Genomic DNA, 13,347 nt, shown 5'->3' on the forward strand with positions numbered 1-13,347 from the left:
CTTACTTCCATATGGCAGTGGCACTGCCTACCAGGCAGTGAAGGACACCTGGTGCTCTCCGTTCTCGCTATGTGCAATGACCTGTTCACCCAACACGGCCACCATTTGTGCTGGCCATTGTCACCGTCCCCTGCACCTGGTGAGGGTCAGCTATGTTCTGGGATCTCAACCTGTGAAAGGCTGTAGACTTGAGCTCCGGATTAGAAGGGAACAAACGAAACCATCAACCCAACAAAGTCCTTACAAACCAACTCCATCAGCCCCCAGGTATGAAGCAAGGTGTCAGATTCTGCCTATTCAGCCTCAGCATGATAGAAGCTACTGGAAAGGATCCATGATTGGAAAATGACACAAACCTCCAACTTCCAGCCTCTCTGACCCACAGCCACACCAAACTCCTGGGTGGTTTGGATTCTAAGAAAAACCTCACCTGGTAATACCACGACTTTTAGGGTTGGAGAAGGTACCTTTGAGCAAACTGCGGAAACTCCCTGGCATGCTGGCTTCTGATGGGAGGATTGTTCGGATTAAAATATCCCAGTGCCTGCCTTAAAGGAATCTATTTCCCCAGAGTGTAAACCAGACAGGTGGATCCTGGATTCATGGCCGCCGCATGCCTTCACGGACGTGGTGGTCGCTGTGACAGTCTAATTCGTCACTCCTTTTTGTTGATGTACGACAAGCAGTCTCGCTATTGGCATGGGCCTCAAGCCTCATTCATTTAACAAGCACTTAAAAAGGTCAGCCTTGAGTGGGGGCAGGGGTGTACAAGACACTGTCCAAGTGTTTAAAAAGGGGTGGGGCACGTGGAACCACGGAGTAGGCGTCAAAGGAGGGAACCAGCCTCAAGCCTCGCGAGAATTTGCATGTGACGCGAACATCACTTCCCCAAGGATTTCTGGGTAACGGGCCACCGCAAGGGCTTCTGAGACAACGACGGTTAGGGGGCAAGGCGACGTTTCAGCTAGACGCGGAGAGCCATGCCTTCCGAGGCTAGGCCAGAGAAAGGGAGGACTAGCTCCAAAAGCCGGGTGTTGTGCGATGCACGCCCAAGGCAGGGGCCTTGTGAGGCAGAGCACAGTGTAGAGAAACCGGCTACCGGGTCACATGCCGGGGCCAAGAATCTGAGAGGCAAGGCCGTCATGGCTGCTGTGCCTCAGCCTGGCTGGCGGGCGTCTCTGCGCGACCTGCGGGTTGAGATGCGCCACTCTGTGGCCAGGATGTGGGGCCAGAGGCGCCTTAGGATGCTCACGCTGTCCCTCTGGGTTCTTCTGCTGCTGTGCTATTACCTCAGACCCGGTGAGTACCGGCTTTGGCCACCCGTCAGCTCTTACGGGTCGGGGGAGAGGGAGGGGGAGGGGTGGCGATGACGCGTCCCAACAACCAGCTTTCCCGCCCTTCTGGCCTTCACGCCTTGTCCTCTCCTGATGGCCTTCCAGGCCCTCGGGTCACAGGTCCTCCCAAAGGGCTTTCTGCTCTCACTCTCCCACCCTCCTCAACCTTTCAAAGTCCCTCCTTTTGTCGCGTCTCTTCATAAAAACCTGCCCCTTCTCCCCTCCAGTCAGAAAGTCCTACCCTCTAAAGCCCCTTGAAAAACACCTTCCTTCCTTGATTTTCATCTCAAAAAAGCCCAGATTTCCACAATTCTCCTCAGAAAACACCTCTCTCATTTTTTTTTTAGAATTGAAGTGAAATTCACGTAAATTAACTGTTTCAAAGTAACCAATTCAAGAAATGTGGTGTGTTTAAATTTTTGTGTTCCTTGCCTCTCCCCAGTTCTAAAATATTTTTGTCACCCCAAGTTGAAACTTGTGGGGCACATTTTTCATTGTACAAATAGACTACATTTTATTTATCAATTTATGAAATTTATCAAATTTGGAAAAATCTGGGACTTTTATGAGCAGTGCTGCTATGAAAACTCATGTAGATGTTCTTGTGTAGAAATATTTTCAATTCTCTGGGAATGGAATTGCTAGATCATATGGGAATTCCATTTTGAGGTTTTCAGGATATCCCAAACTGTTTTACAAAGTGGCTGAACCATTTTACATCTCCACCACCAGTGTCCAAGTCTTCCAATTTCACCAGCATTTGTTATCCACCCCCTTTCAATTTTAGCCATTCTAGTGGATGAGAAGTGTATCTTGTGTTTTCGATTTGTATACCCTTAATGACTAATAAGATTGATAAACTTTTCATGTGACTGTTGACCATTTGTATGTATTTGAATAAATGCCTTTTCAAATACTTTGATTATTAAATGGATTCTTTTGGGTTTTATTGTTGAGTTCTATGAGTTCTTTATATATACTGCATACTGATACTTATCAGATATATGATTTGCAAATGTTCCCTTCCATTCTGAAAGTTGTCATTTCACTTTATCAGATCTTTTATGTATAAAAATGTTTAATTTTGAGAAAATCCAATTTATCTACTTGTGCTTTTGCTATCATACATAAACATTTTTTGCTAAACTAAAAATCATGAAGATTATTCCTATTTTTTTTAGGAGTTTTATGATTTTAGCTCTTATTTTTGTATTTTTGGCCCATTTTGAGTTAAGTTTTTATATATGATGTGTTATAGGTCCAGAATGATTCTTTTGTAAATGGATATCTAGTTATCACAGTACTATTGGTTGAAAAGATTAGTTATCGTTCATTAAATGGTTTTGACACTCCTTTACAAATTCAGTTGACCATAGATTTGTGGATTTATTTCTTAACTCTCAAATCTTTTCTGTAACTTGTGTGCCTGTTCCCATGCCAGTACCATATTATTTTGATTACTGCAGCTTTGCATCAAGTAATATGGAAATTATGATATATTTCTAAAAAAGTGCATGTGTTCTGTGATTTCATTCTCTTTTAATTTTTAAATTTTTAGTTAGTTTTTAACAGAGTTAGTATACTTCATAGATAAAATTCTAAGAATATAATGATATTCATAATGATAGGATTAAGAGTCAAAGGGATCACATAAACAAGACTAGTGTCTGCTAATAACAACTGATAGAATTAAAAAGGAGAGAATGATCCAACATGGGAAATGGGATACACAGCAGACTCATAGAATGGCAGATGTCCTAAACAGCACTGTGGCCTCAGAATCAGCCCTTAAGGCATTCAGGTCCAGCTAAAAAGCCCATGAGAGTATTGCAGGCATGGAAAGCCAAGACACTGTGGAAAAAAAATGAAATGACCTAAATGAAAGATCTCTGTGAATGAGATCCCAGCGGAAGGAATGGGCCATCAAAGAAGGAAGTACCTTTCTCTGAAGGGAGGAGAGAACTTCCACTTTGACTATGACCTTGTCTAAATATGATCAGAGTCGGTGAACCCAAAAGGCTTCCATAGCCTTGGCAACTCATGACAAGAGCCTAGGGTGATTACTGATGCCATAAACAAGAGTGTCAATTGTTAAATCAACAACAGGAGCCACTGTGCACTTCCTCCCCATGTAGGATCTCTGTTCTTAATGTGTTGTACTATGTGAATTAACGGTATAACTAGTACTCAAACAGTACTTTACGCTTTGTGTTTCTGTGTGGTTGCAAACTGTTAAAATCTTTACTTAGGGTATACTAAATTGATCTTCTGTCTATAAAGAGAATTGAAAATGAATCTTGATGTGAATGGGATGGGAGAGGGAGTGGGAGATGGGATGGTTGCAGGTGGGAGGGAGGTTATGGGGAGAAAAAGACACTGTAATCCAAAAGTTGTACTTTGGAAATTTATATTTATTAAATAAAAGAAAAAAATAAAAGAAATAAAAATATAATGATATTCTCTTCCTCTATCTGCCTGTCTTTCTCCCATTCTTTCTTTTTCTGTTTTTGAGATAACATAGTTTAAATTTACATTACAGTAAAAAAAAGCTTAATGCTTCACCAAATAAGAAGTTTAACCAAAAGCAAAAAACCCTGGTTTGGTGGGAATATAGGCAAGGGATATAAACAACAATTGACTGGAAAAGTGACCATTTCACACATATACAATAAATATTAAGTAATCAGAGATCATTATTACTAAAATAATATGACATTCTTTTTTTTTATTTGACAGATAGAGTTAGACAGTGAGAGAGAGAGACAGAGAGAAAGGTCTTCCTTCTATTGGTTCATCCCCCAAATGGCCACTACAGCCAGAGCTGTGCCGATCCGAAGCCAGGAGCCAGGTGCTTCCTCCTGGTCTCCCATGTGGGTGCAGGAGCCTAAGCACTTGGGCCATCCTGGACTGTCTTCCAGGGCCACAGCAGAGATCTGGACTGGAAGAGGAGCAACTGGGACTAGAACCTGGCACCCATATGGGATGCCGGTGCCGCAGGTGGAGGATTAACCAAGTGAGCCAGGGCACCGGCCCTGAATATGATATTCTTAACCATTGGTTTGAAAAAGGTATAAAAAACTTTTACAAAAATATATTTGCCACAATACTGATACACACAGGCATTTCTTTTTTTTTTTTTTTTGTCTTGTCTTTTTTTTATTTTTAGCTCCCACATGTAAGGGAGAATATGTGGTATTTGTTTTTCTGCATGTGATTTATTTCACTCAACATGATGTCCTCTATTTGCATCCATTTTGATGTAAACAGAATTTCTTTCTTTTTATAGCTTAATGTTATTCCATTGGGAATATATACAACATTTTCTTTATACATTAATATGATAATGTACATATTCCTTGATTCCAGATTTTGGCTATTGTGAACAGTGCTGCTGTAAATATGGTGGTGCAGTGTCGCTCCCCGTCTTCGTGGAGGAACGACACAGGACCCTGCGTTGTTCTTTCGTCTGCTCGGCCCTCCCCGGGTTTGCTGCTGGTTCTTCCCGGGTTGGCTACCGACCCTTCCACCTCCGTGGAAGGGCGGTTCCCCCTGCCACTTTCCCCACTTCCGCGGGGGAGTGGCACACCGCAGGCCGGCTCTTTCGGGGGCTGCACAGGTGTTCCTTCAGATAGATGTTCCTGGTGCATGTTGTCTCTCTCCTCCTTTATAGTCCTCTTCCACCAATCCCAACTCTGCTACCCACACGCCGAGTACGCTGCTCTCCTTCAATCAGGAGCAGGTCCTACAGTTTATTGGTTGAACTGGAGGCAGCTGTGTAGAAGCTGTTTCCTCCTCTCCCAGCGCCATATTGTGGGAGAGCAGATGCATAGAATAAGTCTTAATTCGAGTAACAGTCTAGTCTGAGTTGCTCCCCACAGTGCAGGTATCTCTTTGATGTAATGCGTTCATGTCTTCTGGGTATATATCCAGTAGTGTGATTGCTGAATCATATGGCATGTCTATTTCTATTTTTTAAAGGAAATATCCTTACGGTTTTCCACAATGGCTACACTCATTTACATTCTGAGCAACAGTGTATAAGTGTTCCCCTTTCTCCAAATCCTCACCAGAATTTGTTACTTTTGATCTTTTGGATATTAGCCATTCTGACAGGGGTGAGATGATATCTCATTGTGATTTTGAGGCATTTCCCTGATGACTAATGATGTTGAGCATGTTTTCATATATTTGTTGGCTATTTGTATTTATTCCTTTGAAAGCTGTGGAGGTCTTTTGCTCATTCCTTAGCTGAATTGATTGTTTTTTTTGTTGTTGTTGTTGTTGAGTTTTTGATTTGCTGATATATTCTGGATGTTTATCCTTTGTTGAATACGTAGTTCACAAATATTTTTCGCATTCTGTTGAATATATATTCATTTGGTTGATCATTTCCTTTGCTGTGCAGAAGCTTCTGAGTTTGATATAAGCCCATTAGTGTAGTTTTGCTTGTGTTGGCTGTGCTTGAAGGTCTTGTCTAAGAAGTTGTCCCCTACACCAATGTCTTAGAGTGTTTCCTCTATAATTTCTCCCAGCAATTTCATGGTCTCAGGTCTTAAATTTAAGTCTTTGACCTATCTTGAGTTGATTTTTTTATATGGTGAAAGTTATGGATCTAATTTCATTCTTTTTCATATATACATTCAATTTTCTTTTTTTTAAGATTTATTTATTTGACAGATAGAGTTACAGACAGTGAGAGAGAGAAAGACAGAGAGAAAGGTCTTCCTTCCTTAGGTTCACTCCCCAAATAGCTGCAATGGTCAAAGCTGTGCCAATCCGAAGCCAGGAGCCAGGTGCTTCTTCCTGGTCTCCCATGCGAGTGCAGGGGCCCAAGCACTTGGGCCATCTTTTACTGCTATTCCAGGTCACAGCAGAGAGCTGGACTGGAAGAGGAGCCCATATGGGATGCCAGTGCTGCAGGTGGAGGATTAACCTAGTGTGCCACTGCACCAGCCCCAATAACATTCACTTTTCTAGCACCATTTGTAGAAGAGATTATCCTTATTCTACTGTATGGTCTGAGTATTTTTCTCAAAATCAATTGTCTGTAGGACATAGATTAATTTCTGGGCCCTCTATTGTGTTCCATTGATCTATATGTCCGTTTTTATGCCAGTACCGTGCTGTTTTAATTACTGTAGCTTTGTAGTATGCCTTAAAGTCAGGTATTGTGATGCCTCCAGCTTGATTTTTTTTTCTTAGAATTGCCATGGCCATTTTGGGTCTTTTGTGATTCTATATGAATTTCAGGATTGCTTTTTCTAGTTCTGTAAAGAATGTCACTGGTATTTTGATGGCCTAATATATGATCTATCCTAGAAAATGTTCCATGTGCTGATGAGAAATATTGTGTTTTCTGTAACTGTTGGGTGATATGTACTGTAAATGTCTGTTAGGTACATTTGTTTGATCGTGTGTTTTAACTCCCATGTATCTTTATTGATTTTGTGTCTGGTATATCTTTTTCGAGCCCGTTTCTTTCAGTCTATGTGTGTTTTTCTAAAGTGGGTTTCTTGTAGGCAGCATATAGCAGAGTCTTGGTTTTTATCCATTCAGCTAACCTACCTCTTTTGGCTTGAGAATTTAATCCATTTACATTCAAGGTTAGTATTGATAGATAAGAACTAACACTGAGGGGTAGGCACTGTGGCACAGTGGGTTAATGCCCTGGCCTAAAGCGCTGGCATCCCGTATGGGCACTGGTTCCTGTCCTGGCTGCTCCAGCTGTCTGCTATGGCCTGGGAAAGCAGTAGAAGATGGCCCAAGTCCTTGGGCACCTGCAGCCACTTGGGAGACCGGGAAGGAGTGCCTGGCTCCTGGTTTTGGATTGGTGCAGCTCTGGCCATTGTGGCCAATTAGGGATTGAACCATTGGATGGAAGACTTCTCTCTCTCTCTCTCTGCCTCTCCTCTCTCTGTGTAACTCTGACTTTCAAATAAATAAATCTTAAAAAAAAATAAGAACTAACACCAGTCATTTTGTTTTTTGGATACAGATAAACCTGTTCATTAGTCAATTTGGAAGTGTCGTGTGTTTTCATGATGTTCATTAAAATGCATGACCTCCTCCAGAATTTCTTTTTTTCAAAAGGTTTATTTATTTTAAAGAGTTACAGAGAAAGAGAAGGAGAGGTAGAGAGAGAGAGAGAGAGAGAGAGAGAGAGGTCTTCCATCTGCTGTTTCATTCCGCAGTTGGCCACAATGGCTGCAGCTGTGCTGATCTGAAGCCAGGAGCCAGGAGCTTCTTCCAGGTCTACTATGTGGGTGCAGGGGCCCAAGGACTTGGGCCAACTTCTACTGTTTTCTCAGGCCATAGCAGAGAGCTGGATTGGAATTGGAGCATCTGGGACACGAACCAGCGCCCATATGGGATGCCAGCACTGCAGGCGGTGGCTTTACCTGCTTTGCCATAGCGCCAGCCCCCAGAATTTCTTGTATGTCTGGTCTGGGTTCCTGGAGAATTCTCTCAATTTTTGCTCATGTGGAAAATATATTTATCCTTCACCTTTAACGGATAGCTTTGATGGATATAATATGCTTGTTTGGATTTTTTTTTCTTTTAAGACCTTGAACACATCATTACACTCTCTTCTGGCCTATAGGGTTTCTGCTGAAAAGTCTACTGTTAATCTAATTAGTTTTCCTTTATATGTAACTGACACATCTCTATTACTATTTTTAGGATTCGCTCCTTTTCCTTATCTTTTCACAATTTTACTACAAATTGCCTTGGTGAATACCTTTTTTGGTTGAGTTTTCTTGGGGTTCTTTGAGCTTCTTGTATTTGGATGTCTATTTCTCTTTTAAGGTCTGGGAAATTTTCAACTATTACTCAATTTAGCAGGTTACCACTGCCTTTTTCCTTTTCTTCTCCTTCAGTAATACCTGTAGTATGGATATTTGGTCCTGTAATGATATCCTATATTTCACATACTTTCTTCATTCTTTTTCTTTTTTCTTTTTTTAAAGATTCATTTTTATTTATTAGAAATGCAGAGTTACAGAGAGGTAGAGAAAGAGAGAGAGAGAGGTAGAGACAGAGAGAGAGGTCTTCCATCTGCTGGTTCACTCCCCAGATGGCCACAGATGCGCTGATCCAAAGACAGGAGCCATTAGCTTCTTCCGGGTCTCCCACACAGCTGCAGGGGCCCAAGGACTTGGGCCATCTTCTACTGCTTTCTCGGCCATAGCAGAGATCAAGACCAGAAGTGGAGCATCTGGGACTTGAACTGGCTGGCACCCATATAGGATGCCAACACTGCAGGCAGTGGCTTTACCCAGTATGCAACAGCACCAGTCCCTTTATTCTTTTTCATTATTTTCTCTCTTTATTTGACTGATTGGATTATTTAAAAAATCTTGTCCTCAAGATCAGAATTCTTTTCTTCACTTGGTTAAGGCTCTCACTCATATTTTTTGCTTCATTTCAAAAATTTCTATTTGATTCTTCTTAGTGATTTCTATCTCCCCACAATCATTATTTTGAATTCTATATCTGTCATTTCATAGATTCACTGCAGGTCAGGATCTAATTTTGGAGTATTATGGTATTCTTTTGGAGGCATCAGGCTACCATTGCTTCTTCATGTCTTCTGTATCCCTACATTAACATCTGCACATCTGGTATAATCTTCCATTCTTCTTTATGGAATGAGTTTTATATTAACATAATAGAAGACGACAGAGCAAAGTCTCAATTCATTACATATATCATGTTAATGGACACCACAGGACTTCATTTAGTCTTCCTATAAGATTATTTCCTGTGCTTTTGCTCTTTGTGTTGAGAAGATTTTCAATCCCTGGAAAGTCAAATGAAGCCACTCTCCTATCTCAGAAAGTCAGTGTTTATCAGGGCGGGTGGTGTCCGGCTGAGCTCCTTTTGCTGATCTCTAAGTGCATTCTGGTAGGTAGAGGTCTGATTTCATGTGTCTCATTCTTCCCTCTTCCCCACCTGTTCTCACTGGTGTGTCCCTGCAGGTGGTTTTTTTTTTTTTTTTTTTTTTTTTTTTTTTTTTTTTTTTTTTTTTTTTTTAATGGAATTCTGCTTTGCCTGCACTGCACTGCAGAATTTCATCAATCAGTGGGGATCTTCTTTACCTCCTCCCACCACTCAGATAAGTCAGAGTAATAAAGCAGACAAGACAACCGATCAGATTTAACCAACCAACACATGACAGCCTAATTACTAGGGATTTTGGGGAAAAAGTTCATCACAGAATTTTTTTTTTAATTTTTTTTTTGCCTTTGTGACTTGAAGATTAGGATGTGGGGACATTGACCATTGAATGTGTTAATCAGCACACAAGGCCATAGAGGGAGATCACCAGGTAATTCAGTTTATTTTAGAGTTTGTATTCATCCTCCTCATTGATCCAAATCTGTTTTCTCCTTCAGCCTTACACATTTTTACCTTGTATTTCAAAGGCAGGGACGCAGATATGAAACAGTCTTAGGATCCCAGAAAATGCCCTCTTCTGTCTTCTGTATTTATCATTTGATATTTCACCCTGACAGCACACACAGAATCAGAGAACTGTACAGCACAATCCGACACCACTTTGCTTCCCTTTGGCTATTTTATTAGATAGACTTTATTCATTTTTGACCTCAGAAAGGCTGGCAATATGGTGCAGCAGGTTAAGCTGCAGCTTGGGTTGCCTGCATCCCATATTGGAGTGCTCTCTGCTAATGCACCTGTGAAGCAGTGGATGGTGGCTCAAGTACTTGAGTCCCTGCCACCAACATGGGAGACTTGGTCTGGCCCAATCCCTGTTGCTGTGGCCTTTTCTGGGGAGTGACATGGCAGATATAAGATCTCTTTTTCCCTCTCTGTCACTCTGCTTTTCAAACAAATAAGTAAATCTTAAAAAAAAAAAGGCTAAGAAGCAGATTATAAAAAGTAAACAGCAAATATTTGGAATATTTATTCCTCTTTTTTAAAGATTTATTTTATTTATTTGAAAAGTAGAGTTATAGAGAGATCTGCAGGGGAGGGGGAGAATCTCTTCCATCTGCTGGTTCTCTCCTGAGTGGCTCAATGGTTAGTGTTGGGCCAGGATGAAGCCAGGGGCCAGGAGCTTCTTCTGGGTCTCCCACAAGTGCTTGGACCATTTTCCACTGCTGTCCATTAGCAGGGAGATAGATCAGAAGTGGTTCTGCTGGAACAAAAATTGGCACCCATGTGGGATGCTGGTGTTGCAGGCAATGGCTTTACCTGCTAGACCACAACGTTGGACCCTATTTCTCCCTCAACCATTAAAAAAAATTACTCTTCTGTGTTAAAGCATATAAAAGTGTTAAAGTGAAATGGTATTTTAATTTAGTGTGTGTTGCATTTAATTGTAGTGGAATTCAGGTGATAACTCCTTTTTTCTTTGTTGTCTCAAAGGGATTCACACCGCTAAGGAAATGAACTCATTTATCTTTCTAGCAAAGCCATCCTGAATGGCTCTTCGTTGCACCATTGCCTACACTGGGCCTGCCACAGATTTTGGGTGTGTGGGGAAGACTTAGTCTATACCACTTTTACTCTTCTGGCTTTGCATGAATAACCATGAAAAAGTTGCAAGAAATTTTTCACTGAAGATTTCCACATACAGTCCCCAAGCCAGACAGACATGGTGGTGAGGATGCAAATGAGGGTGATCAGAATGGAAAATGGAAGGGCCTGCCTGGGTCTCTCTGTCCAGGCCTTTGGAAAAGGACATTTCCTCAGATAGGAACAGTGCCCCGTGTGGAACCTGCCACCACCATTCCTTCAGCTGTCCTTTTGTTTTCCGTTTTACTTCCTTATTTTCTCCCCTAGACTCCCACACTTACCCTTTGTGGAGTGGATAATTTCTTAAGGAGTGGCAGTTCCCAAGTAGCCTCTTATTCACTGGGCATTAGGAAAATCAAATCTAGAATCATAGCAATTTTCTTCTCTACTTCTCCCCTCCAGCTAGAAGAAAGGAAAAATGTCTAGTTCTGAGATTAGAGGACATCAAGATTGACCTTCTACATTGCATAACAATTTGACTAGCTTGTTTTCCGACTTTCCTTCTTTGTCCTTGTACAGCTTAAAAAATACATATCTTGCCTTGAAATGTAATTGACATATCAAACTGCTTAGATCTCTAGGTAAGGCCTTCACCTAGTCATCTGGTCTTATTATCGCCATTCCCATCTCTAGTATGACGTAATTCAACCTATGATGCTTAGAGAGTATTGGTACCTTATCTAACTTTGGATTGCTTTACATCACTCTCTTGCACTAATTTAACTCAAGAATGTGCTCAGTCCACTTTTCCATGTTCTTAAATTTCTCCCTGGGCCTGTACCTTGGAGGGAGGGATGGGAGCCAAACAGCAGACCACAGTAAGAAAAGGGACAAATGCAGAAATGAGCAAAGGGTAAAATAAAAATCAAGTGGGATCTCACTACAATGCCTATATTTTGGTGTGTATCTTTTTAGCTGTTTTTTCTTATGTATGTATATTTGTAGCAAAATAAAAATTATTATTACCTCAAAAAAAAAGAGTTTATGGCTTAGCTGGAATGCAAAGTGTCACTTGGCTTGTTGCTTTGGCTTTGGTTCTAGGTGAGCCCAGCATTGTAGACTCTGATTGATTTCTTTTGTCTTAATGTCGGCTGTATCCATAAGTGACACAGTGATGTAGTCTGCTGCAGTTTGTAGGGATAGAATTGTGGCTTTGAGATGAATGTACATTTCCTAGGGTATGTATCTTCAGTTCACAGAGTTTGGTGTCAGTCTCCCTAGGGATTGTGACAGCCAGGGCCTTGTTCTTGGCTTGCAAACCTGAGTGATGCTGGAGCTCGTGGCAACAATTTATTAGGCTCTAGGACTATGTGACATAGATGGGCCCTTCCTCAGGTACTGCTAGAAGAGTCCAACTGGTACTGTGGCTTATAACGTCAACAGCCCTCGTTCTTGAACTAGGGGATGTGAACTGAATCCTGTTCTAGTGCTACAGGATGATTACAAGGTATACAGGAGATTTTGCTCTGACGGATATGAGTGCAGAGAGGTAGAATACAGGTAGGTTCTTCCCTAGGCCCACAGGTAGATTTCAGTGGGACTTGGACATTTAAAACATACCATCACAGTCCTTGTGTTGCAGGGTACAGTGGGGTCATTCCCAAGATATCCCAGGGTGGGAACAAATTTTTTTTTTTTCGGCTGCTTTTGATGCTAGTCCCCAGAAGCTGTGGAAAATCCCTCTGTATCCTGTAGAGTGAGTGAGTGTAGCTCTGGGGCTAATGCCCCAAAACTTCCACAGTTGCAAGATGCAAGGAATCTGTGCTTTGCCCTGACTCTGACTGATTCTGGTAGGAACAGAACAGATGCTTGCTGTGTGACTTTTCATTGCAAGTCTGCCACTCTACAGGGCTAGGAGAGGGAAATACAGTATTGTGGCTTCCTTTCTTCAAGTGCTGTAGTTGCTCAGACACCGGTTAGCTCTTCAGACTGTTATTTTGGAGGAGTTTTTAAAATATATATATATATATATATTAATCCTTTTAAAAATATTTGGTAGAAAGTGCCTGTGAAACCAAGAGCTAGGGACTCCATCCAGGTCTCTCACATGGGTGGCAGGGGCCCAAACATTAGACCATCTTCTACTACCTTCCCAGGTACATCAGCAGGAAGCTGGATTGGAAGCAGAGTAGCCAGGGTTCAAACCAGCACTCCATCTTACACTACTGTGCCACAGTGCAGCCTCTGAAGAATTTTTTAGATTAAACTTAGAATCATTCTGTCAAGTAAAAAAAAATCCTAATAGATTCTTATATAATTATGTTCACTTATCTGACATTAATTTAAAAACATTCATTGTTTCATGTGGCAGGCATGGATTCATTTAAATGTAGGCTCAGTGGAGAGAACTGATAACTTTACAAAAAATTTTAAACATAAGAACAGTTTTTGTTTTTCCATTCATTCAAGTCTCTTTTTATGTCCCTGAATAAGGTTTATAGCTACATTCATAGAAGCCATGCACCTTTTTAAA

At 41.4% G+C, this 13,347-nt stretch overlaps 1 protein-coding gene across 1 annotated transcript in view; it reads left to right on the forward strand.

Moving 5' to 3' along the window:
* Positions 1 to 885: 885 nt before the first annotated feature.
* FMR1NB (FMR1 neighbor) overlaps positions 886 to 13,347 on the forward strand; it is a 45,399-nt gene continuing 32,937 nt past the window's right edge. Inside the window, exon 1 of the mRNA XM_008273460.4 lies at positions 886 to 1,299. Coding sequence (XP_008271682.1) covers positions 981 to 1,299 — 319 coding nt within the window. The 5' untranslated portion in view covers positions 886 to 980. The remainder of the gene's footprint in view (positions 1,300 to 13,347) is intronic.

The sequence above is a fragment of the Oryctolagus cuniculus genome, chromosome X, assembly GCF_964237555.1.
Source record: "Oryctolagus cuniculus chromosome X, mOryCun1.1, whole genome shotgun sequence".
Lineage (NCBI taxonomy): Eukaryota > Metazoa > Chordata > Mammalia > Lagomorpha > Leporidae > Oryctolagus > Oryctolagus cuniculus.